This window comes from Apodemus sylvaticus, chromosome 20 (assembly GCF_947179515.1).
Source record: "Apodemus sylvaticus chromosome 20, mApoSyl1.1, whole genome shotgun sequence".
Lineage (NCBI taxonomy): Eukaryota > Metazoa > Chordata > Mammalia > Rodentia > Muridae > Apodemus > Apodemus sylvaticus.
This window is the reverse complement of record NC_067491.1, coordinates 17,627,779-17,652,736: the sequence shown is the minus strand read 5'-3', so window position 1 is coordinate 17,652,736 and position 24,958 is coordinate 17,627,779. Positions and strand designations below refer to the sequence as shown.

The 24,958-nt window shown below is 37.8% G+C and overlaps 1 protein-coding gene across 6 annotated transcripts in view; it reads right to left on the bottom strand.

Moving 5' to 3' along the window:
* The window catches only part of Cnot2 (CCR4-NOT transcription complex subunit 2), a 92,551-nt gene that overhangs the window by 37,167 nt on the left and 30,426 nt on the right, over window positions 1-24,958 (bottom strand). The window contains exons 1-3 of one of the 6 annotated variants that reach the window (XM_052165827.1): window positions 24,335-24,477; window positions 12,888-12,945; window positions 4,384-4,506 (exon numbers count right to left, since the gene is read on the bottom strand). In XM_052165827.1, the coding sequence (XP_052021787.1) occupies window positions 4,384-4,506; window positions 12,888-12,908 (144 nt within the window). In that variant the 5' untranslated portion in view covers window positions 12,909-12,945; window positions 24,335-24,477. Of the gene's footprint in view, window positions 1-4,383; window positions 4,507-12,887; window positions 12,946-24,334; window positions 24,478-24,958 lie in introns of those variants that run through there. The other 5 variants (XM_052165826.1, XM_052165825.1, XM_052165829.1 and 2 more) reach the window with 5 other exon arrangements.

Sequence of the window (24,958 nt, the reverse complement as noted above, 5' to 3'; positions counted from 1 at the left end):
GTGGTAAAGCACTCACTGCTGCACAGAGATTCAAGCAAGCCCATGAAAAGCAAGGCACAGTGGATGGGGCAGGGTTATCCCAGTGTGCGGTGGGGAGTGGAACAGAGTGACTTCCGGCCACTCTGCCTACCCTCAACTGAACGCCCAGGTCTCCATAAGAGACACTCAGAAAACGAGGAGATGGCTCCCAAGAAAGAAAAACTGAGGTTGACCTCTGACCTCCAGCCTCCACAAGTAAAACATAAATTCAATCCCACCAGGAACAGCCCTCTAACCCTGCACACACATAAGACCCTCCCCTTAAGACAGGAATGAAAAGAGCAATATTCTGCTACTGAGCTACACTCCTGGTCAAGAAAGATCCTTCTGAAAGGAAGTCAGTATTGGTATTGAAATTAGCATTAATGTACCCCAATGACATAAATTTTCATATAAAGGGATATAGGAGACTTTATCTGAGTTTTTAAAATGGTCTATAGAGCCAAAGCAATTCAAACTACTGTAGTCTAGATACAGATTCAGTATGATTTTTAAAACATGTCCAAGAGCACTGGAAACGTTGATATAGTAAAGAGGGCCATTTCACTGAACCATTTAGTAAATATTCTCAAAGATAAGCAAATTACTCTCTACAATCAAAAGCTAGCACACTATTTGTTATGCAGATTGCATAACCAAGAGTGTTTTTTACATTATAGCTATGTAGCATCCTTCATTCCGTCTCTTAGCCTACAAGAGCCAAGTTACTACCTGGCTTTGAAAGAAAAATGTTCTTTGGCCCACCATCTGAAATATAAATGGTATAAAGACAATTGGATAATACCACAAAAGACAAGTATCTGCCACCTCACTGTTCACACCTTAAATCAGGATACATTTCTAATGGGCAGAAGTTATAAATCAGGTTATGAAATAAAATAGAAAAATATAGTAAGAATTTTGAAAATTTAGCAATATTATAAGAATATGTTTTCATTTTAATGCCAGGTGTGGGATATGGTGCTGCTTCCAATGTTGTCCACAACAGCTAACTATTATTTGTCTTGTGCTCTAGCAGGGATGATAAGTTTCTGCAACTATGTGACATTTGGAATTCTGGGGACTTTTCAGAGGGGTTGAGAGCTGTTGACTGGTTCTTGGTTGATCACTGTTGGTCACAGTTTAAGTAGTCATACTCAAAGAAAGAACAAGAAGAAATTCGTTATCCTGATGGCAAAGATCAAACAAGCCCCAAGGAACTTGTAGGCCCTAGTCAGCAGGAAGTAGTTCTAAAGATGACGTAGCCCTTTTTCTTTCTATCCTTTTTTTCTCTTATCCAGTGTTAGAGGGCTGAAAGGATGGGAAAGGGTGGAGATGTGTGGAAGAAAGAAGAACCCATAAACTTGCAAAAGACTAACTTATAGGAAAATCCTAGGATTATGTAAACCAGAAAACATTTTTCAAAACTGCCTTGGCTAGAGATGCAGCTCAGTGGTAGAAGACTTGTCTAGTACACACCAGGCTCTGCGTTCAATCCTTAGCATACATGAAAACACACAGAAAGCCACAAAATAACAACTGTTTGAAGAAACAATTTATGCTGATTTAACCATTACAAAATGTAGCCATATTAAATCATCACATGGTGCTCCCTTAATATGGACAACTTTTATGTTTTATGTATTAACCATAAATGTTATTTTAAAGAGAAAGTATCAAGGGATCATTTTTAATAATATGATTAATATCTATGTAATATAAAAAGAATAAACTAAAGAGGAAATTTTGCAAAAATACTTGCAATAAAAGAAGAGGTCAAGCCTGTATCAAGAGAAATAAAAGAAGGCACAAACATGAATGATACAACTACTACATATGGTCATTAAGAATTTGGGAAAGATGTCACTCAGTGTGTATTAAATCTGTACCTTCCATTGTTTTGATACACTGAATGTAAACTGTCTACCATAGGCTCATGTGTGCACTGATGCCACACTTCGGAAAGGCTGTCGACCCTTAGAGTGGAGCCTGGCTAGAAAAGGGAATCACTGGGAGCAGGCCTTGAGGTTTTATAGCCGGGTCCCACTTTCGGTGGTTCACTCTGCTTCCTGACTGTGGACGCTCTGTGATCAGCTGACAACCTCTACCTTCACACCACTGGCTTCTGATGCTACACCTTCCCTGCCACAATAGAGTGTATCTCCCTCAACTGCTGAGTTAGAGTAAGTCCTCCCTTCCTTAGGTTACTTCTCTTTGGGGTTCTGTAACAGCAATGAAAAGGGAAACATATACATCAAAACAATAAACTACTTTGGTCGATATGGCAAGACTTATGAGCTGATACTCTTAAAGACATGGGGATGCTGATGGGAATAAAAGTTATTACACACTCTGATGAAAGATGCCATCACAGCCCAGGAATTTTCATTCTTAGAACTCTGATGAAAATATCTGAAGTATAAAATTACAATTCTAACAGTTAATTAGTTCTATCTAGATTTGAGATCTTTTGATCTATGTATCTATACTTTTAAAAGTTACAGATTGCCTGTATTGTCTGTAATAAGAAAAAGGTAACAGCAATAGCAACAATTTTCCATGCAAAGAAACAAAGGTTTTGAGATATTTTTGCTTACAGGCAAAATCAGAACACAAGCATATTTGTATTGCTTTTGAGTTCATTCTTCATCTGTCTATTATACTTCTTAATTGAGCACCAAAATTTCCTGAAGGAAAATATTCTGTCACTTCTGTGCCAATCAACTGTATTAGAATAGTATTAATATATGTGAGCCTCTGGGTAAAGTAGATATACTAATTCTGATTTTAAAATCATAGTAGTCCTGGAAGGCAGACATATCTTATTTTCTAAATATTTATTTTTATGAGTATAGGTGTTTTGCCTTGCGTGTATGTCTGTATACCACAGATATGCAGTACCAAGGAGGTCAAAAGAGGGTGTTAGATTTCCTGAAATTGGAGTTAAGAGAATGTTGTGAGTTGCCATGTGAGTGTCAGGAATAGAAGCCGGGTCCTCTCAGAAGAGCAGCCAGTGATCTTCATTGTGAGGCATATTTCTAGCCCTGACAGACATTTCTTTGTTATTCATTGTCCATATAAGCTCAATTCTGAATTTCAGTTTGAATCTTCACATGTTCTTAATCCCATCCTTCCATGAGCATATCTATTACACTTTTCTAACAAATGTGGCTTTATTACATGTCCATAGCAAAATGCACAAGTTTCATAGTTTCTGCAATAATACTATCAAATATTACACCCAAACATTTTTGCAACACTAGTAATTGAGCCCAAGGCTTTGCTCATCCTAAGAACTTACTCTACCACTGAGCTACACTCCTGACTTTTTAATCTTCAGAATCAACTCTAAAATCAGACACATGAAAACACTTCTTCAATAGAATGCACATCAAATAGAAATAGTATGATAGTCAAGAAACACTATAAAACTAGGAGACACTACTCCATATGGTATTAAAGGGCACACTGGATAAACAAAGCCAATGCACACAAAGTTTGGAGGGAAAATAAGGTATTGATGATTTGTTTCTAAAACAACAAATTTTTCAAGTAACAATAATGAAGAAAGGCTGGGACTGAAGAAATGGGATAGGTTCCTAATGTTAGCTTAGGTTGAGCCAATTTGTGATCTTTTAAAAATTGGTGAGGAAATTAGTAATAATGAGCCTTAATTTTAAAAGGACATTTGTCACATATTTTAAACATTTAAAACAGAACTGAGAACACTGCTAAAGAAATTAGGAAATAGCAAAGTTATAAAGCATTGAAAGAAAAAAAGCAGCCGAACAAATACACAGCATCAGAATATAACTGGTTTGACTAAAAGATACATAAACTAGATTAAAATGACTTAAATTAATTTATTTTAAAATATCCTATAAATTTCACAACCTTTCATGTGGAAAGAATTGCTGATCTACTAGTCTTCCAAAGCATACCTCTACACTGTATAATCTACACAGTACCAAAGGCTAGACCGTAGTCTCTGTTGCTGTGGAGAAAGAAGGGTATTCTTAACTTGCAAACTAGAGTTACAGCCAGGATGTACAAATGTGCTTGCTTAATTTTGTAAGCACACTTGCTTTATTATAAATAAAATACTTTTCATGAAACAAACAAACAAACAAAAAAAAACAGATTACCTCAAAGTTAGTCTTTAGACCATGTCTTTGAATACTTCCTATAACAACATTATTATTGCTTAAGAATCAAGGACACTAACGTTTCCCATGACAGAGCAAGGTGTATCTTTTTGTCCCAGGACCTACGCCTATGCCAGGCACAGACAATCCCCTGGAGTCCACATGCTCCTCTTCAGGGAACTAGACACAGCCCCGCTGCTGAGGAAACAGTGTGACTTACATCTTTCTCTGGCCGGTGTGGGAACATGGAAGACTGGCTGTAGTACATGTTCTCATCATGGTAGTCGCTGTCCACCCCCTCTACAAACTTCTTTCTTGAAGCACCAAACATGCTGTTTGTCACCTAAACAAAAATATTACTTTTATCAAGAGTAGTATTTTGGAAAAGTCAGGTTTTATTTTACCCCTATAGAAACAAAATACGTACGTCCTGCTATGATCCTGAAACAGATTAACTAAGGGTGATAGGACTCAGACAGATACAAATCTGACTATATGGTACAATTTCACCGCCCTACATTCAACAAAATCACTTACTGCTAAATAATTATAGCTCCAAATGTAATTTTTCCAAATACAGGTTTTTTCTTTTTAAGTTTCAAAGTCTTCACAAATGAAACTGTGTCAATACTGTATCTACTTTAGAACCGTTGAAGAGCATGAAGGCTTATGGTGGCACAGTACTTTTTTAATCACCGTGGAAAGGCATTCTGGAATTTTACATCAAGTCACAACTATCTAGACATATAACAAAATAAACTTATCATGTTGGTATGACTTTATGGTATTTTGTTTACTGCTTATTCTTTTGCTTCTAATGTTTTTATAAAAGCATTAACAATTATAAGCTCATACTGAAAACCTGTAAAAGCTATGCGAACCAACATGAGCTTTCTGTTTCAGTGTTGTTTCTATATAGGCTCTCACTATACAGTCCAGACTAGTCTTCAATTTCCAATCTTCTACCTCAGAGCTCTGGAATTACAAGCAGGTGTCACTTAGTCTAGCCACATGAGGAAATTAAAGTCAGTATGTCTTCTAACTCTGGCCAATATATTCAAGACTTGAATAATATAACTATATTTTCTAAGTATACTCAAATGTAATGTCTTAGTCACTCACTATAGCTACGGTTATTCTCTTCAAAGAAGAGCTAAATATTTTCAGAGAAGGACCATCATGCCTCTGTTGGTTTGAGTATGCTTAGCCCAAGGAGAGGCACTATTAGGTGTGGCCTTATTGGAGTAGGTGTGTCACTGTGGGCGTGGGCTTTAATAGCCTTGTCCTAGTGGCCTGGGAGTGAATGCTAGCAGATGAAGATGTAGAACTCTCAGCTCCCCCTGCACCATGCCTGCCTGGATGCTGCCATGCTCCCTCCTTGAAGACAATGGACTGAACCTCTGAACTTGTAAGCCAGCCCCAATGAAACGTTGTCCTTACAAGAGTTGCCTTGGTCATGGTGACTGCTCACAGCAGTAAAGCCCTAACTAAGACAATGCCTATCCATCAAGCTAAGTGCTTTTTCTTATATGAAGGCAAAAAACATCCTTTCCTGGGTTTAATTTCAGAAAATAAACAGCTACAAAAAATTTAGATCCAGTACACAAGTTTTTTTGGTTGGCTGGTTGGTTGTTTTGGTTTTTTGAGACGGGGTTTCTCTGTGTAGCCCTGGCTGTCCTCGAACTCAGAAATTCGCCTGCCTCTGCCTCCCAAGTGCTGGACTAAAGGTGTGCACCACCACTGCCCCACTAATTTGTTTTGCAAACATTACAAATATACTTAAAATTTTCTTTACAGGACCTTTGCTAATGAGCTCTACTTCTAAGAAAGAATAAACATGGATAAAAAAAAAAAGCATGTAACATACATAGTTCAATATCCAGGCATCTTCCATTAAATTTATACACACAAATAAATTCAAAATAATACAAAGTAAACTTTTCTTTGAAAAATTTTACATAATATTATTCCATAATATTAAGCCAGTTCTAAATTCCTAAAATTCCTGGAATTCCTAAAAAATCCAAAACTGACATTAATTATATAGAATAAATCACCCTAATACCATGCAAATAAAATGTCTCCCATAAAACACAGAAATGCATATCCCCTACCAATACTGAGTGCAGGGCTCCGGCATAAAGAGAGACAAGTGGGGCAGGGGGAGAAGAGAAGGGAAAATGGCAGGTCACTGAGGGTAGTAATCATTCTGACATGACTTCAATAACAACAAAATAATAGTAACAGTCACTGTGCCCCCAAGGTGAACCCTGACAAGAGTTAGCTACAGGAGTGACATACTTCAGACCCGTAGCAAAATAGAAAGAGGGGGGGAATGTTATTATTTTTCTTAAAGCCAGATTAATTTAAACAGCAGGTCTTCATGCTACATGAAGGACCAGGATAAAAAAATGTTTTAGAATGAGTAAGCATAGTAAAAATGGAAAGAAAAAAAAAAGGGAGGAAAAATAAAAGTCACTGTGCAATGCTTGTATGAAGAGCCCTCAATACAGAGACAGATCCCTCTGTGGTATGACTGAAGAATTATAGGCTGCTTTCCATACTGTGTGGGGAATTTACGTAATACACCAGTAAGGGCTACTATATATCAAATAGAACTTTGTAAGCCCGCAGGACTTTCTATTTTATCTATGTGAGATGGAAAATCAAGAGCGATGTATTTGGAGAAACTCAGAGAGTGACATAATTTACTATATGTTTATAACTGATCCTGAGTTATGTGTGAAAATGGACCATGTAAGGACAGAAGCGGGAGGACAGAAGTAGGAGGACGAGTCAGCAAAGTGTTGGCAGTACAGGATGAGGGTTAAGGCTACAAAGGAGGCAGATGTGGTGAGAGGCGACTGGAAAAACACACTCAGTAGAAGATCAGATAAGAATGAGTGGATATATACGGCATTAAAAAGAAAAATATTTACATTTTTTTCTGCAAAGAATAACGGGAAGCTAGAAACCATATTCTAGCAATGAAAAAGTGTATGTCAATGTTATAATGGAATACCTTCCTATATCATATAAATGAAAGTTAAGTTTGTAAATAATTTTTTTAAAAAAATAGTTTAAATTAAGTAACAGTTCCTCTTTAACTCAGAAGCAAGGACTGCTACATTCTTTGATCAGGGGCTTACATTGCAAACTGACTTACTCTTCTTCATTCTCAGACCAGATTCCTCAAAAAGCACAAATATTCCTGTAGGAATGATGTTATATACCAAAATGCACTATTTCTCATATGGGAAACATTTAATCAAAACATTTTCATCATTCCTTTGATTCAGTAAGTTATATATTTTTAAAAGCACATAGATAGGTTTAGCTTATACTAAATTTTCTCTACCAATCTCATTCCTCAAAAAGAATTCTTTCGTCTCAGCAAGTACAGATCACTCTGCTGGGACAGAACGGAGGTGCTAAGCTTGCGTGGATGTCCAACTGTACTGTTTTAGTACTTAGGCACAGTACCCAATTCAAATTCCTGTGATAGTCTCTTTTTTTTAAAGATTTATTTATTTTATTTACAAGAGTACACTGTCGCTGTCTTCAGACACACCAGAAGAGGGCATCAGATCCCATTACAGATGGTTATGAGCCACCATGTAGTTGCTGGGAATTGGAACTTGAGACCTCTGTAAGAGTAATCAATGTTCCTAACCACTGAGCCATCTCTCCAGCCCCCTCCTTGTGGTATTCTTAATATTTAAGTGCACTGATTCAAAGTCAGCCTCAGTAAGTCTGAATAATTACAAAAAAAGTTTCAAAACTCTTAAGTTTAGATAATCTAATCAACAGTTTCAGAGAAGACATCTAGGGAAGACTGGTGGAGAAAGGGGTGGAGGCAGGACTGTAGGTTTTTTAAAAGTACTAGAGGACTTTGTAAATTTAATTTGAAAAGACACAAGTGGCTTTATACAGAACAGGAAGCAAGCGTGGGGAAATAGGAAAAGTAGGGCAGGACTATATATCTATATCCAAAGAACAATAATACTTAACAAACAGCATGCCTTTCATCAAGATCTCCAGGGACCAATCTTCCCTGAAACCCAAAATTCAAGCAAATGCTGGACTGGGTATAGAATTGATCCCTGAAAAAAAAAATCATTCTGTGACTAAGGGATCCTTTCCTGGTAACAAATACACAATGACTTCCAAACCTTTCTCAAATCTTCACTGAAGGGTCTAGCAGCACATTTAAAGTGCCACCACGCACTTGTATTCCCGAAGTGTAAGTTCATCAGTGGAGCAAACCTAAACCCGATGCACCAACTCAAGCTCTTCTGTGCTCTCTACACACTCAGCAAGTCCCACTTTTAGGTACCAGGGCTTTTCTAATCGACTGCTGTTTCTCCTTCCTACATGTATCTTAGTCAATGTTCAAGAAACTACAGGCATTCTGAAAAAAACTACTTGAATAATGACAAAGCTTGAATAAAAGCTGTAGTCTTGAACAAGCTGACAATCTGGTTAGACAAATTGAACTTGGAAATTCAAATACACGGTCATGAGCCTGTCTAAGGAAGAGTGAGTGAATGCAATGTCTGAACAAACCCTTAACCAATCAAACAAAGTGGGAGAAAAGCAAATCCACAAACCAGGAGAGGGCTCAGCCTGGAAAGAAACCTGGGGAAATGGAACTTTCTTTTATCCCTCAATTCATGCAGGTGCTGCAGCACACTTATCCCAGCCCTTGGGAGACAGAAGCAGGAAGTTCTGGAATTCATTTAGGTCAGCTGTGGATACATGAAGCCTGACTCAAAAAAACAACACCCTGCCCCCCACCCCCACCCCCCAAAAAACTCCAAGCCAAACAAAACCCTTTCTACATGGCAAGCACAACAGGTTCTGGAGAAAAGTGCTGGGTGAGAAAAGCAGGACCTTCAGAGCTCAGTCAGCAGGGCAGAGTACGGGACAGTCCACTTTACAGCAGCCTGCCAGAGTGATCTCAGCCATTAGTGTGAGCTACTAACTCCAAATGCTTGCTCTATCCCCAACATCAGCAGCTTTCTATCTCTGCTGTAGTTTACCAGCACGAGGCACTCACTCCAACAGCATCCAAACAGGTATTTATCTATTTGTTCTTCATTCTCCTTAAATTTACTTTCCTCCATCCAAGTAATTTAAGTGAAAATTTATGTTCATGGATCTGATCAAAATTCTTCAACAAATAAATACTTTTAAAAACCCTCTGTATTCAATCTTTCTGACCTCTCTTCAAAAAACCCTTCCCTCCCACTATTAAACTATCAGCAAACCTACAGCTGCTCAAATTCCTTTCTATCCAAGCCTTTGTACACTGGACTGTCTCTAAAGTGTTCTTGTCCCACTGCTCACTCTTCTTTGAAATTTTAATGCTAAATTACAAGGTCGGCTCTTCTTAATCAGTGAAAAGAAAGCACGCTATCTCATAACCCTAATAGTGAAAATAGTGACTCTTTTATCAGCTCTGATTCAGGCAAAGCCAGGTGGTGCTCACATCTAAGCCCAGCGTTTTAGAGGCAGAGGCAGTTGAGTCTCTAAACTTGAGCAGCCTGGTTTATTTGGCAAGTTGTGGACAGCTTGGCTACTCAGTGAGGACCTGTCACTCATTCGTACCATCTCTACAATGGTGCAAAGCTAGCGAACAATTAGTACTCCCTATTTTGGATCAAGAAAAACTCAGGACAGGAAGTTAAGTAACCTGCTTCAGGCTATGTATGCATTTGATAAGTGCACAAACAGGCTTTGGTCCTAATCTTGTAAGCATTTCCCCTTCAGCACCATAGTCGGCCCCAAATCAAACATAAATACAACTTATCCTTTATAGAGTGCTTTCTTCATAAAATATGAAGGGTTTTAAGGGTCAACATAATTATCAACAAAAGGAAGGTCCTTATTTTGGGATGAAGCAACAAAGAAAGCAAGGTAGCTACACTAATGTATTACTACAGAAAGACCACTAAACAAAATGATGGGCTGATTACACACCAGTCTATACAACACCAATCAGATCTATTTTAAAGAAATTCACATTAACTTAGCATAAAAATAATGGAACAAATAGTACTGCATTCATTTAAAGTAACTGCTGCTGGGCATAGATTTCGCGTGGCAGAGAAAGGAGGCCTGAATATGACCAAAAAAACTCGAACAATTACTGGGCAGAGGCTGTTGCTCAGGTGTAGGGCTGATATTTAGCAAGGCCCTGGGTCTGATTCTCAGCACTGTGGAATGAGGGGGATAGGGGGAAGATGGGAAGAGGAAAACAGTGAGAAAAAAATTACCCAAGGAGAACTTCAAGTAGAAATGAATAAAAAAAAAATTAACATATACCAATTTTCTACATTTCAAATAAACTAACATTTTACTTTTTAGAGCAAATTGAATTTAATCTTTCAAGAAATTAAGATGACTATAACCAAACACTAAATTTCATTATGAAGCTAATAATCCAAACACTAATGATAATAAATAGCTAAGAGACCTCTAGAAAGTGGAGTCAATCTATTATGTCTTCCTTTTCCTGTCATAAAATCAATTCTCCTATAACAGTAAGCAGAGGCAGCTGGGCCTGATATGTGGACGCTTCTGCAACACCAGCCCTTGAGAGTTTGGCATGCCTAACTAAGAAAGGCCTTGTCTCAAAACAGACAAAACCCCAGAAAAGAACAAAAACTCCTAGACAAAGGGCAGCACAGCCACAGGAGCCCAAGTCTGCACCAGCATGCTTCCCTGTTTCTGCCCCCCTCCCCCCGCCCCCCTGTGTGTGTGCCTCCTACTGTGGAATTTGCACTGGGAGTGCTCAAGGTGTGGGGAACCTGCCCCCTTCTTAGCGCTTTAATTGCTAACACAGAATTTAACTTGCTTTGTCAGTTCAATAAACTCCACAAACACACAGGTTCTCTCCTGTCTACCAAGTAGGAAAGAGTATACAAACAACAACAAATTTACCCAACTTTCCCAAGAAGTATTAATTAGCATTGGAAACTTTTCAGGAGGAGCTTGTCAAATTAAATCTTACTGCATGGTTGCCTCAATTCCAGGTCATTAAAACTGTGAAATATTGTACTGCTGCAATATTGTAATCTAAGAGATTTTCAACCAGCTAGGTTGATTCTCAATGATTACAAATAGTTTTATTAATTTCTGAGAACCCATATTTCAGCCAAATATTAGTTCTAATTTCTGAGGCAAATTGATAGCCTAGAAATCAAAGCAAACAATGTCATTTTACTAAATGTAAGACGTTTAATAAATAAGTAGCAATGGGCAAATAAAACGCTGAAGATGGCAAGGGAAAAACTACAGGAGATTGAATGGAAAGGTACTTTGTTGAAAACCAGGGTTCTGCCTTTATAATTCTGGAGAGTGCATGTCTTAATACTCCTTTCCAATGGTTTCAGAAATAGTCTGTATACTTTTGAATAAATAATATGCATGGAAAGTTTGTCAAAGGTCTGAAAGCAAAGATTTGAAAAGAGACAATCTTCTGAATCTGAAACGTGGCATCTGGTGCCTGGAGCAGTCTCTCTGGACTGCATCTGCAAACAGACATGCCATAGAAGTGCATGTGCTCCGGAGAGCATGATTCAATGTGAATAAATCCAGTTTGTGGGTTTTTTTTTTCACATTTTCTAAAATTTTTACTCATCAATAAGCCTTATACAGGTCCAAATCCAAATCATAAAACACTTTGAAAGAAAAATATACATTATATAACCAATGCTCTACATCATGTAATAGTGTTAATCTATGGGAGAAAGATGTGGTCCATCTACCCAATAAAGAATCATTGTAACTAGTACTGTAAGCAGCTGATTCGAAACCTCATAGGACAGCCTAAACTTACTCAGTACTTCCTCTTTAAATACAGAGTTTAAAACTATAAAATAAAAATGAGAGGACAAGTTAACAGCAGAAACGCTTCAGAGTTTAGAATACAAGACGAGCCCTCTATGCTACAAAAAGATGTTCTGTTTCAAGTATTTTAAGGCATTTCTTAAAAGGAATGGGGAACTAGTCTGATACCCTGCTGAGGGTCTGTGTTCCTACATGGCTCTCAGGAAAAGTGGAGCTTTAGAGAAAAAGCTTTACTTTTTCTCTAAAGTAAAAAAGGACAAGGAGAAAAAACACTGAAAAAATTAGTGTTTTAAAGATCATAACACAAGGAAATATTTCAACTCTCCTAATCTTAGGTCTTATAAAGAATTTGTTTTCCTGGGCTTAATTTCAAATGTGTTGTGTGCTCCTGGATCTGCACATTACAAGAGATGAACTACAGAGAACAAATACTCTTCAGAAGCATGTGCTGAACTGTGTGTAGATGCCATGCCTCAACTGTGCCATCCTTACTTCTGTTAACCTTTCCAACCCAGGATAGCAGAAGGTTCCAGGCCTCCAGTGGGGAATGCAAAGGAGAGCATGTTTGGAATTCCTCCTGTGGGGAGTCAAACCACAGCTACCTGGTCAACGCCCCAGCAAAGACTGCATGCACTTAAAGCATCAGACTTGCCGGGCAAACTAGTGGCCTGTGAATTGGTCTTTCCAGTTTTCTTAGCTTCTTTTCTGAACACTAGACTTTTATCTAATAATTTACACGATATCTTTATGGAGAAAACACACACACAAAGAAAAACCATTTCTAAACAAAATGACTCACGCCCCACCCACCCTCAAAATATTAATAAATAATATAGCACTGTTAACCCGCTTTCCCCGCCATATACTTACCTGGGCAACTTCTTTCAACATTTGCTACTCTGGGGATGGGAAAGCTCAGAGCTGGAGGCTGAAGTGAAGAAGGAAAGGTTGGAGGGTGAGCCATGGCACCAGCCCCACACTAGGAGCTCCCCTGAGATATTACAGCAGGGTTGACACCATAGCTCTGAAGTTCAAACTCCAGCAAACGATAAGAAAGGAGTCCAACCAGAACATGATATACGATGGGATTCTTCTGCTCTTTGAAAAATAAGGAAATCATGCTATAAAGATCTGAACGTCCAGTTTCAACATCATGACTCCCTGTTTATCTCTTCATATTGCCCAACCCCAGAATCATCTTTCAGACTGCTTCAAAATACTAATTAAAACAACCAAAAAAGGGCAACGCTCTGAACACTTTCCCAAAATATGCAAGGATAGGGCTTACCTGGCCTCCATGAAATCATGCTAGTAGAGTGTGTTCAAATATGCTGCCTAGCCACTCCTTACATACTCTTATTCTCGAGTACTCAACATTAACTATGCTCTCGTCATGTTAACATCATCAGTCAACAGAATGAAAGTTGGATTACATAGATAGAACCAGTCAACTCTTAAAAATGAGAGACCTTTTGGTTTAATTATATTCCTTGGGAAGAAATTAATTCAAGTGTTTTGTTTCTATGTTGATAAAAAACAAAGAACCTGCCCACCAGAGAGTCACTTTAATCAAATAATAAACTATTAAAAGTACTTTAAAGTGGGTGAGGTGGCGGACACCTGTAGCTGCAGCACTGCAGAGGCTGAGGTGGGAGGGTCACTGTAAATCGACACCAGCATTTTAAATTAATCTGATGACAGAAGATGAGATTTTAAAATTAAATATTAAATGTACTCACTTTGGAGGAAGAGTGCTAGAGTCAGAACCCAGGGCTATGCACACGCTAGGCAAGTGCTTTATCACTGAACTATACCCCATCCTAGTGAAAATTTACATTCACTCACAGGTGTGTATCTGATTAAAGAATATAGAAGCTAAGTGACTCAGAGATAAATGTATTATACGAGTGCCACTGAAGATCATGTTATTCCAAAATTCTTATATTTAAATATATATCTGCATCAGAATCCTGAATTAGGTGCAGTGCAGTTAAAAACACGGAGTATTCCTTCAATGAGGGAAGATGGTTTAAAGTTCATCTAAATATTTGGTCACATAAATTAATTTAGCAAATGTCTATTCAGCATCTGCTATGTAGTTCAGGATGATGCACACCGCACTTGGGAATTGTCTCTACAGAACAGAGGGACACTGCACATCAAAGGGCAGTAGAGACAGCTTAGAGCAGCTGCCTGCTGGCTCACCCAGTGTTTCCTCAGTTCCCCTTGCTACTCCCCTCCCCTCTTCTTGCAGTGCTCCTGCGACAGACACTGGCCTCGCCTCATTGGCGGCTCCCACACTGGGAAGGCATCCCAGCGTGAAGATCTGGTACTGTGAGCTCCCCCAGCTTCACCTACTTCAGTTGTTCCATCACTTGGCTACTTACAGTAAGTTTTACCACTTGTTTTTGTTGCTGCTGTTTTGTGTTTTAAGTTGGAGGCTTTACCTCGTCCTAAGTCTTTCCTAACACTACAGCCAGGTCACACACAATGGAGATCCTCTCCAGATTTGACTGAAATATGCATCTGAATGTCATCACAGAAGTGTCGTGGCCTTGTGTTTTGATATGCTCCAGTATGAGGCAAGCATAGATTCCGGGTGCGGTTAGCCTGACCTTGGTTAAGTCGTCCATCAACCAGCTTTCTCTACTGTAAACTATTATTACTTCAGCATAAAAAAAAAATGGTGTTTGCATTCTGGATGAGCCAGGGAAATTATTACACTGATAAGAGCTTTATTTGTATAAAGCAAGCAACCTTGAGGTAACTGAAATTTTATTTGAGACAAACAGGAAAAGAGGCACTTAAGCTCACATAGGTTTTCTCTCATAGCTTTTACCTTTGAATTAGAACTTCAAAACATTTAAGGCATACAGGATAACATCATCATGGTGACAACCAATGGGGTTTAGAGAAAGACTTCCCTCTAAGGATGATGTCCACCCATCCATGGCCCACTATCCCTCACTGCTCCATTTGTTAAAAGAGGTGCTTTTGTAAAGTAAACCAATCATCTTTACAAGTGCTCACTCTTAAATCTGAACAGCATCAGTGACTGTGCACAGTCAGCCCACAGGATACCAGCAGAGAGGAGACCAGTGGCTCACATCTTACTCTACCTATTACTTTTTTTTTGGATTTGTTTTTTTTCCGGGGCAGGGTTTCTCTGTGTAGCCCTGGCTGTCCTGGAACTCACTCTGTAGACCAGGCTGGCCTTGAACTCAGGAATCCTCCTGCCTCTGCCTCCTAAGTGCTGGGATCACATGTGTGCGCCACCACTGCCCCACTCTACCTATTACATTTTTAAAGCATTAGCACAGAGCTGTCATCCTGGCAGAAAGGATTTAAAACTCCATATGCCAAAATCCAGACCTTAGCATTTCTTGTCTTAAATATGGCCTTACATTTTTTCCCTTGTAAAAAAAAATCTGATTTTTATTGAAAATTATAACTTCAGGAGGGAGAAGAAACTGTGGTCACAATGTAATATATTCAAGAATAAATCAATTAAGAAATTAAGAAACACTTTAATTTCAGCCAGGAGAGCAAATGACAACTGTTTATGAGCCTATTACATACTACAGTATATGGAGTAGGAAAATTCAAAGAAAATGCCCTGGTGCTCCCAGAAGCAGAAAACACTAATTTAAGGGACAGAAAAATACTAGCTTAGTAGCCCTACCTAAAATCTATTGTTTCTCTTTAATGATTTTTAAAACGGGCAGAGGGAGAGGGAGAGACGAGAAGGGTCTCACATGGACCAATGTTCCTAAGTAATATAACTCCATCACCAGTAAACCTCAAGAATTTTAACACAAATACTAAAAAATATGTAAGACAACAAAGCAAAACTGGAGGACTTGGAGGGACACAACTACGCAAAGTAGCAGTGAAGTCAGTCAGAGTGGAGAACAAGCAGGAAAACCTCCCAAAAAGTCAACAGAAAACATCCTACTTATTCCAATGACACAGATGGCAGAATTAGTGGACAGTGACAACAGAAAACCAACCAGCATGCGAAGTCAGAGCTTGAAGACACTGTGCTCAAAGACCCACTTAAGAAAACATGCTTGACGAAAAGAGTAGTAAATTGGGAAACGGAGGGAGACTTTCGGGGCTACTTTGCATGTAAGTAATTGAGTTCCAGAGAACAAAGAATAAAACCATCGAGGGAGGAACAACATGAACAAAGAAACAAACAAAACCCAAACAAACAAACAAACAAACAAAATTGACAAAATCATAAACACAACCCAAGCAATGAAGTCACAAAGAAAATTATGTCAGAACCAAAACCACACATTAAATATTTATTATAATAAAACAAAAAATGTTCTTAATCCTTAATAGTATCCAAAGAGACAAAGATATACTCCAACTTTTTTTTCACTAGAAATACGTCAGGAAACACTGGAGTGCCATTTTTACAGAATGTCTGGTTGGCAGACTGATTGTGTCTTACAGCACAGACATGCCTAACATGCTCCGTCTTCCTGGTTCAGTCCCAAGCACTGGGATCACAGGTCTGTGCTGCCATGCCTGACTGGCATCCTATCTTTTAAGATGCTAAAAGAGAAACTACTAATTATCAAATTTTTACTGAGCAAAAATATTTTTTAAATGAGGGTATAATAGATTTGCACACACAGGATGAACCCTAACATAATTCGTTACCACTAGAAATGCACTTAAGTAAGAAGAAAAGGATACAGGATACCCCAAACAAAACATGAAAAGGGTGAAGAGAAAGAAATGGGGTAGAAAAACTAGGAAAGGAAAAAGAATGCACAAAAAGGTAGAAAATGAAGGAAAAAGAAGTCAAAGTATTAAATTATGGATACTGAAAAGCAGAAAACCGAAATTACACCCCCTCAAGCAATCAATAATGAAAGTATGGAACAGAGATGCAAGGACGAGGTGTTTCCTTAAAAGTAAGCTGTAAGTCAGAGCCAGAAAACAACATGTATATCAGAACAGCGGACGCTGAGTTCTAATGACACCAGGAAGTGGTCCCCACCAGACCACACTCCACTACCCGCTTAGCGTTTCAACCTCATGTCAGGAGCATTCTCGGATGGAAACACATGAGCAAAACAGTAAAAATTAATAAGCACGAGCATTTCCAAAATTAATGGACTGCTGAACATGGAAGGGAAATAAAAAAATACAGAAATTCCAAAACATTTTGAACTTATAACCTCAGGTGGGTGGGAAGCAGTGGAAAATAATGAAATATCCTTGCAACAATTCTTTGCTACATCAATCTATGTCTACATAAAACACCACACCAACATCCTAAAAATGGTAACCAACTAAAGCTTTCCCCTAAAGTAAGTAACAAACTAGAGAAAGATTACTTCTCAACAATTTCTTTTCAAGGATTGTTCAGAAGTACTAGGCAATTTAGAAATGCTAGTCACAAAATGAAACTATCATTTCCAAATGACTCTTCTATGAAAACACAAAACTACTGATGAGTTTTAAGAATAAAATGTTTTACAACAGTGATGGACATAAAACCTAATTTTAAAAAATTAGATATTTTAACAGTAACATACATATACGATACTCTTTTGATGTACCGTTTACAACCAAAAATCAAAGTATTAACTGTAAATATGAGTGAATTTAAAAGTATGTTTAAAAAGTAAGAATTTGAGAAAAATATAGAATTCCTAGATAGGAAGAAAATTGTAAAAGGATCACTCTCCCCCACCCAGAGTCAGACCAATTCCACTCGTAAACTTGGGTTTTTTTCTTAAGTTGGAGGAGTCTTCAAAAGTATTCAAAATGTGTCACCGAGTTAATTATCAAAGTTAAGACTGAAACCAAGGTTAATGACATAAATACTAAACACAAATATGACAATTTGAAAACAGAACATCATTTACAGGCATGCACAAGCTTATCGGAGTAAACCAAAAACAACACTTGCTTCTGACAGACAGAAGGCAGGTAGTAATTAGTTACAGTGGAACTGACCCCGGGGAGATGTTGGATTCCTAACTCAAGCAGTCATTTCAGACAGATTTAAAGTTATACATGAAAGGGAGAACTTAAAATCTTTAGAAGACTATGTGAAAGTATGTCTATTCTCAATATTGGGAAACGTCTCAAATACTAGCTCAATGGACTGTGACATCCAATGTCCAACAAATACTAATCATGTGGATGAACTAGAAACTGTTACACTCTCAAACATACTCCTAAAAGACCTCTTGGGAATTGACTATTCAAGAAATTTGGAGTATTGATTTATCAGATAACTTCCCTAGCTTTATAAAGTCTCTCTTTTATTATTTTCATTCAATGTTTGAAAAATACACAGCTTGTCTTCTGAGATACTGCTGGCTCTGCTCTCTCTCTCATTTTTGAGACCCTCTCTTCTTAAGCTGTTGTCTAAATATTGTATAGAGAGCCTTATTGGGGTGCTGTGCTGCCTGGCAGGAGTCTGACATTGGCCAAATACAAGGAAATGGGCTCCTTGGCAGGAATCTGACATTAGGGTAGGACAAAGGAGCAGGCTTAGACATCCTTAGAAAACCAGATCATCCTTAGAAAACCAGAGTGATTACGGGGCTTGTGTTTATTGTCTTGCTTGTTCCTTGATTCCTCATTGTACTACTCTCCCATAATATCTGCATGTAATTAAAATGGTAAAAAAGTGGACTGGAAAAAAAATAAACCCACCTTCAGTCCAAGAATTGACTGAGGCCATGCTGCAGTTCTGTCTAATTGTCTCTTTCTATTCAATCCTCACTCCTGCACTGGAAGACCTGTTGACTGAGCTGGCTTGGTCAATATTGCACTATTTTGATCCCTGTCTTTAAAGGTAGGGAGCACTTAAGAGTCTTCTCATGTTAGGTAACAGAGCTAGGCTGCACCATTTACATTAACCTTCCCTGGATCTCTTACAGTTATGTAAAAGACTTGAAAAAAAAAAAAAACCTATTCTGATGTCAAACTATCTACTCACACTAACCAGTGAGCATCTGCTAGACACTGTGTGCCTCTACAACCGATCAACACCAAGTTGCTTCCATGTCAACAACTTTTTTTTTAACTACAAAAAAGAAAAATTGAATAAGGGGCGGATTTTGATTGTTTTCATGTACTTTAATCCTGGGGCTCCCAAAGATGCCATCACACCGATTAAAAACATTTTAATGGGATATGGTGGCTAGGATAGGTTCTAAATTCCCAAAAGGAAGCCATAGTCACAAAATGAATACAAGGTGTGCCACCTGATACTTTTAATCTTAATCTTAAGAAACAAAATAGTATCTGATACCATTTAAACCACTTAGCAAAATATTTTGGTCCTGGGGAACTATTAAACACACACACCCACATACATACACACACACACACACACACACACACACACACACACACACACCAAGACACTAAAGGTGGGCCACAACACTCATTTTATTACAAGTAAACATGTTTTCTAGAAAACAAATGTCGTGGGGCAGTCGAGATGGCTCAGTGGGTAAAGACATTTGCCACAGAGCCTGTGTTCAATAACCAGGAGCATGTGAAGATGAAAGAATCAACTGGCAAGCTGTCCCCTGACCTACACCACACATGTATTATGAGTGTGCACGCATACAACAAGCATGAAGTATTAAACAAATGTAATAACAATAATTTAAGAAAACCACCTTGATGTCATTTTATGATTTCAGAAGTAAAAAGGTGTTTGCATGGACCACAAAGGAAGGCTAGCATGATTCAGCAGCAAGCCACCCTGAGGAGCTTGGGAATCCATTTAACCTGACGTTGTTAGTTAGCCAGGGAAACATGGGAAAGGGGGACAGGCAGCCAACAAATACCAAGCTTTACTTTACAATCTAGGTTATAAATTCCAAATGACTTCTGAGACTGAAGCAGTGCCTGTGACGTGGCAGGAACGGAACTACTGGCATTCTTTGTCATTCTGCAGCAGCCCACAGCAGCTTGAACAGATGCAAAGGCGGCAAGCGTAAAGTCACCCTTTGCAGACTATCCCACTGCACTGCTTTGTGTCTCTGACCAGGGACAGTGCTTAGGGCCCTTTGTTAACAAGATTTTTAAGAGCTAATAAGAGAATACTGTGAAGCAGTTCACTAGATTTAGTTCTGTGTGTGTTTCAGTTTCCCTCTGCTTCCTCTTACTTACCTTCATTCTATACCGAACAGCAACAAGGACTAGAGCCTACTACCTCTATTATTATTATTCTAGGCACCAGATTTATTGTTAAGTACTCGTTTAAAAAAATTTCCTACAGATTTTTCTACTAAGTAGCCTCTGATATTCACTGTTTATCAATATGTGACATATTCAAAAATGCACAAATATTTGTGTTTCTAAACACATTAGAAGTACTCAAAGGAGGTCCCACGCTAACTACGACAACTATGACTGAGACATCAGCTAATCAAAGATGCTGTGGCCTGCATACAGACTTTTCATACTGACTTATAAAAATGAAACTGGGTGCTTCCATGGCTTATACTTACAGTTTACTGCAGTATAAAAATGTTAGTCTATATACAGTAATACTTAAAACTTACCAAATAGAAACACTCCTTCCTAACCACTTACGTGTTTACTAATCAGATTAATTTGTACTTTATGACACTACCTTGGGAAAGTGTCTGAAGGTTAAGTGAGCTAAAAGCTGGCTTTTCCTACTCAAAACAGTGGAATGCAAGGGATAACTTGTCAAAACACTGCCATAAAGAAGGATGTGCCTGTAAATATCAAAACCTACATATTCAAAAATACTTATAAGGAGTGAAATGCCAAGCTCAAATTAATGATTACTTCTGAAAAATAAAACAAGAAATGAGATATTGCAATATCACAATAAATATAACAAGCTGAAAATACATATTTGTTAAGAAAAAACAAAAGAAAACCCAGCAAACCGCATTTGCACTGTTACTCATTAGGAAAGCACTTAGGAAAAATGTTAAGGCAGTGAACATTCATACTGGACTTAGTGTTTTTCTTCAACATTTTTATGAGGAAAAAATTTTTATTGCTAAAAGCTAAATGAAAAGAAGGTTGCATTCAGTGTAAAAATCTTGGGACATCCTACTAGTAGATAGCCAGCACACTTCCCTGTTACTTCCTCTCAGTCTTTCACTGTAATTTTATTCAAACAATGTTCACTGAACATCTACCCGTATAACAGGGACCCACGTTAGATACTGGTGGTGCCAAAATCAGCAAATGAGGCTATGGTCTGCAACAGGCTGACGACATCTGCACAGAGGCACCATCTTGCAGTTCTATCTAATGATAGGAACAGTCTGATGTGCACTGGTCAGTGCTGTAGCCACTAGCAGAAGTATACACTAAGCATTTAAAATGTGGCTTGCATGGTTGGCAAACTAAAAATGTAATATTTAACTTAAATGAGTTTAAGTTGCCGTTTGTAGCTCCTGTCTATGGAACAAGCAGTGTAAGTATACAGGAAATTGAAAGAAAATAGATGGCTGTTCAGTGTTAAGGCCAACACTAATCTCTAAGTATACAGGACTTGAAAGCAATAGAAAAAAGGCCTGAGTCAGTTACAGGGAAGCTTCTGGAAAAATGGAAATCAAATTATTGAGCCATGACGAAAGGATACCATTCCTTAAGAGATCCCAATTATTAAAAGCTTTGGGTACAAGGCACACGGAGCATTAAGGCAGCTTTTAACTACTAAATAGTCAAACCCAGCGAAAGCAGTTAACGAAGAGGTACTGAGGGCATAAATACACATAAAATTCATGTGGAGGAACACAACCAAGAAAAGTCAAGCAGGTGCCATTTTAAAAGCTTGAGTATTAGAGAAAGCCATTGATAAACCACAGTGGTAATTAAGATGATCTAAATTTATGTGTGCTCATAACTGTGGCAAAATTAGTATAAATTATAAGAATATAGAAAAAAAATTAAAACTGACATAATGTCCACTTTTTTATAAAAAGCTTGATAAGCCTTTTTAAAAGGACTGCTTTCCTAAACTAATTTACTTGTGCAAACAAATTTCATTTACTATATTCAAATACCTAATTCAGCTTATTGACAAACAAATCATACAGTTAGTACTACTACAAAATCAGTATTTCAACTCCTGTGTAACTGAAAGTCTATAAGGAGTAGATGGAAATGAAAACTGGAGAAATTTTTTTTGTTAATCTCAAATATTAGGCAATTATCAGGATGCTTAAAGAAACAAATTCCAAAACCAAAAGCTTTCAAATAAATGAAATTATATAGACACAGATTGTCTACTTTATCAATGAAAGAATGAAAATCTTTTTTTTGTTTGTTTGTTTTTTTGAGATAGGGTTTCTCTGTATAACCCTGGCTGTCCTGGAACTCACAAATCTGCCTGCCTCTGCCTCCCAGAGTGCTGGGATTACAGGCGTGCGCCACCACCGCCCGGCTACAAAATTCTTATGAAGTAAAAATTTATAAACTCCAAATTAGTTTCATCTTAGAACATACAAGCAACGAGGAGCTCCTAAAACATACATTGTTTACTTTGGTGATTCAACATTATACGTCTAACCCACACACCCTCAATAAATTTATCTCAATGCTACATATGAAACCAGTCTTCTATGCATATGTTTTTAGAAGATTCAAAAATGAAATAATTTTTCAACCCAGACCTATTTCCAAAGACGTGTCAATATACACTGGACACCCACTATTTAACAGTAAAAGGCAAATGAAAAAATATTTTCAGCCAGCAAAAGTCTAATCAAGAAAGCATCTTCATGCAAGCTCAAAAACTTGTATTATTTGCATAATGAGACTAGAATAAAGCACTTTTATAGCAGTATAAGCAGAAATAAGGAACTCTTTTTTGGCAAAATATAACTCCTTTCATAAGTATAAATCCTAGAAGAGTATATGAATATTGTTCCTTGACACACATTAGCTACAAAGTATAAGTCAAACGAAAGTTCTACACCAACTCTGCAAATGTTTGTGAGCCACACAACCCATAATCACAACATTCTCGCAGTGGTTATCAAAACCTAATAAAAGCCCAAAAAGTGTAACCAAAGTCTTACAAGTACAAGCTGTTGGCGGTGATTCTGAGGTAAGAAGAGCTATACAGCAAGCACAAATAGTAATTAGCAGAGGCTAGTCCAGTCTGAGGACAAATCAGAGAGGAGTTATAGGGAGAACTGATTCAACATAATCCCAGCTTACTCTGGCTTATTAAAATAATAACGATCTGGCCAGAAACTTCACCCATCAAGTTAGGCAAAAGCTCTAGGAAGGTCGGATACAGAAGCATCTTCTACTGGGGACTGTGCTCCAAGACAGAACCCAAGTCTTATAGCCAAAGGCTCTTTGCTGACACAGAATGAAACTCACTTTCAGTTCTCTCCACTGTGTTCTGCCTCCTCAGTGCACGTAAAGAAAGAATTAACTGCACTCCACCAAATGTCGAGTGTGTGAGTAGCTGGCCAAAGGTGGTGTGTCACATTAGCTGTCTTAGTCTCAAAGGACAAACTCCTGAGGTGAGAGGGAGCAACGGGCTAGAACCATGTCTACACAGGAAGTCTAACAACTCATTCCTATATGAACTTACTCAGTATTTAATATTACTTCACAATTTCATACTGCATTCACCATCAAATGAAATGAAGTAACTTTCCATTTAAAACTTAACTTCAAACTATCTGTTCTGGTTTTTTTTTTTTTTTTTAAATCACTTTAATAACACTACCTTCTTTGGAAAGCTCAGGAAGATATAGTAATGTTACACTTCCATTACTTTTGAGCATCCCTACATAATTATATTAAGAATGGATAGTGTTAAATAAGGAATGAAAAAGGATTCTGATGTTGTAAGTACAGCATATTAGTGACAAAATTAAACAGTATCTGGGTCATCATATATTCCTAGATTTCATCTATATTTCTTCTATAGCCTATACAATGCTATCCACATTTCTCTAACACTCTATTATACAAAATATAACCCCAAACTTATATTTCATTCTTTCAGGAATATGCATAAAATACTTTATGAACTTTGAATCCAGCCAAAAATCATATATTATATATCAGATAATCCAAAATTTTGGCATATATGTCAGAAAATTGTTCTGATGCTAAAAATATAATTATAAACACATATCATTTTTGTACAACATTCACAATTATTTCAAGCTGTCAATTCCATTAATTTAACTTATACCACAAATTTTCAGGAGGTTGTATTCACTGTAATCTATTAGTTCCAATTCTATATTACATTAAAACAGTTCAATACACTTATAACAAATGGAGAAAAGGGAGGGGAAAGATCTTACCTGGTAGTTTCTTTTCTCAGATAATGTATGTCCATCAGTCCTCACCATAGAGTCGTGTCCTTTCCTCACAGTACTGGAGGCAATCAAATAGAACTGTCACTCAAGGGTCGTGTCACAGGAAGGACCGCCCACCAGTTCTCCCTCTAGAGTGGAATTATCCAAAAGCCATCAAAATTACTAACATGTAAATATACATAACATTAACAAAAATATTCAACATAGCACACAAAATACAAAGAGAACAAACCCCAAAAGCAACTGCCTTAGACTGTCCCATCCTCCCCCAGGTATTGAGAGCAGGCAACTAGCACTAGGCTTTGAGGCAGAGATTATCTCATATGAAAACTGTCCGTTCATACCCGCTTCCACTGCTCTGTTACAATACTAGACATTACACAACAGGAAGAAACATAAGCAAACAAACACAAAAATAACAGGAAAGCAACAACAACAACAACAAACCACCCCTTTACCCCAAACATTTTTGTTTGTCTTAAATGTTCTCTGGATATTCTCCAAATGACCAATTAATTGAGATTCAGTCATTTAACTACATGTACCACCCTACCACCTATACTAAGATACTAGGAGTGTAAGCTATTTATATATTGATTCATGTCGCTC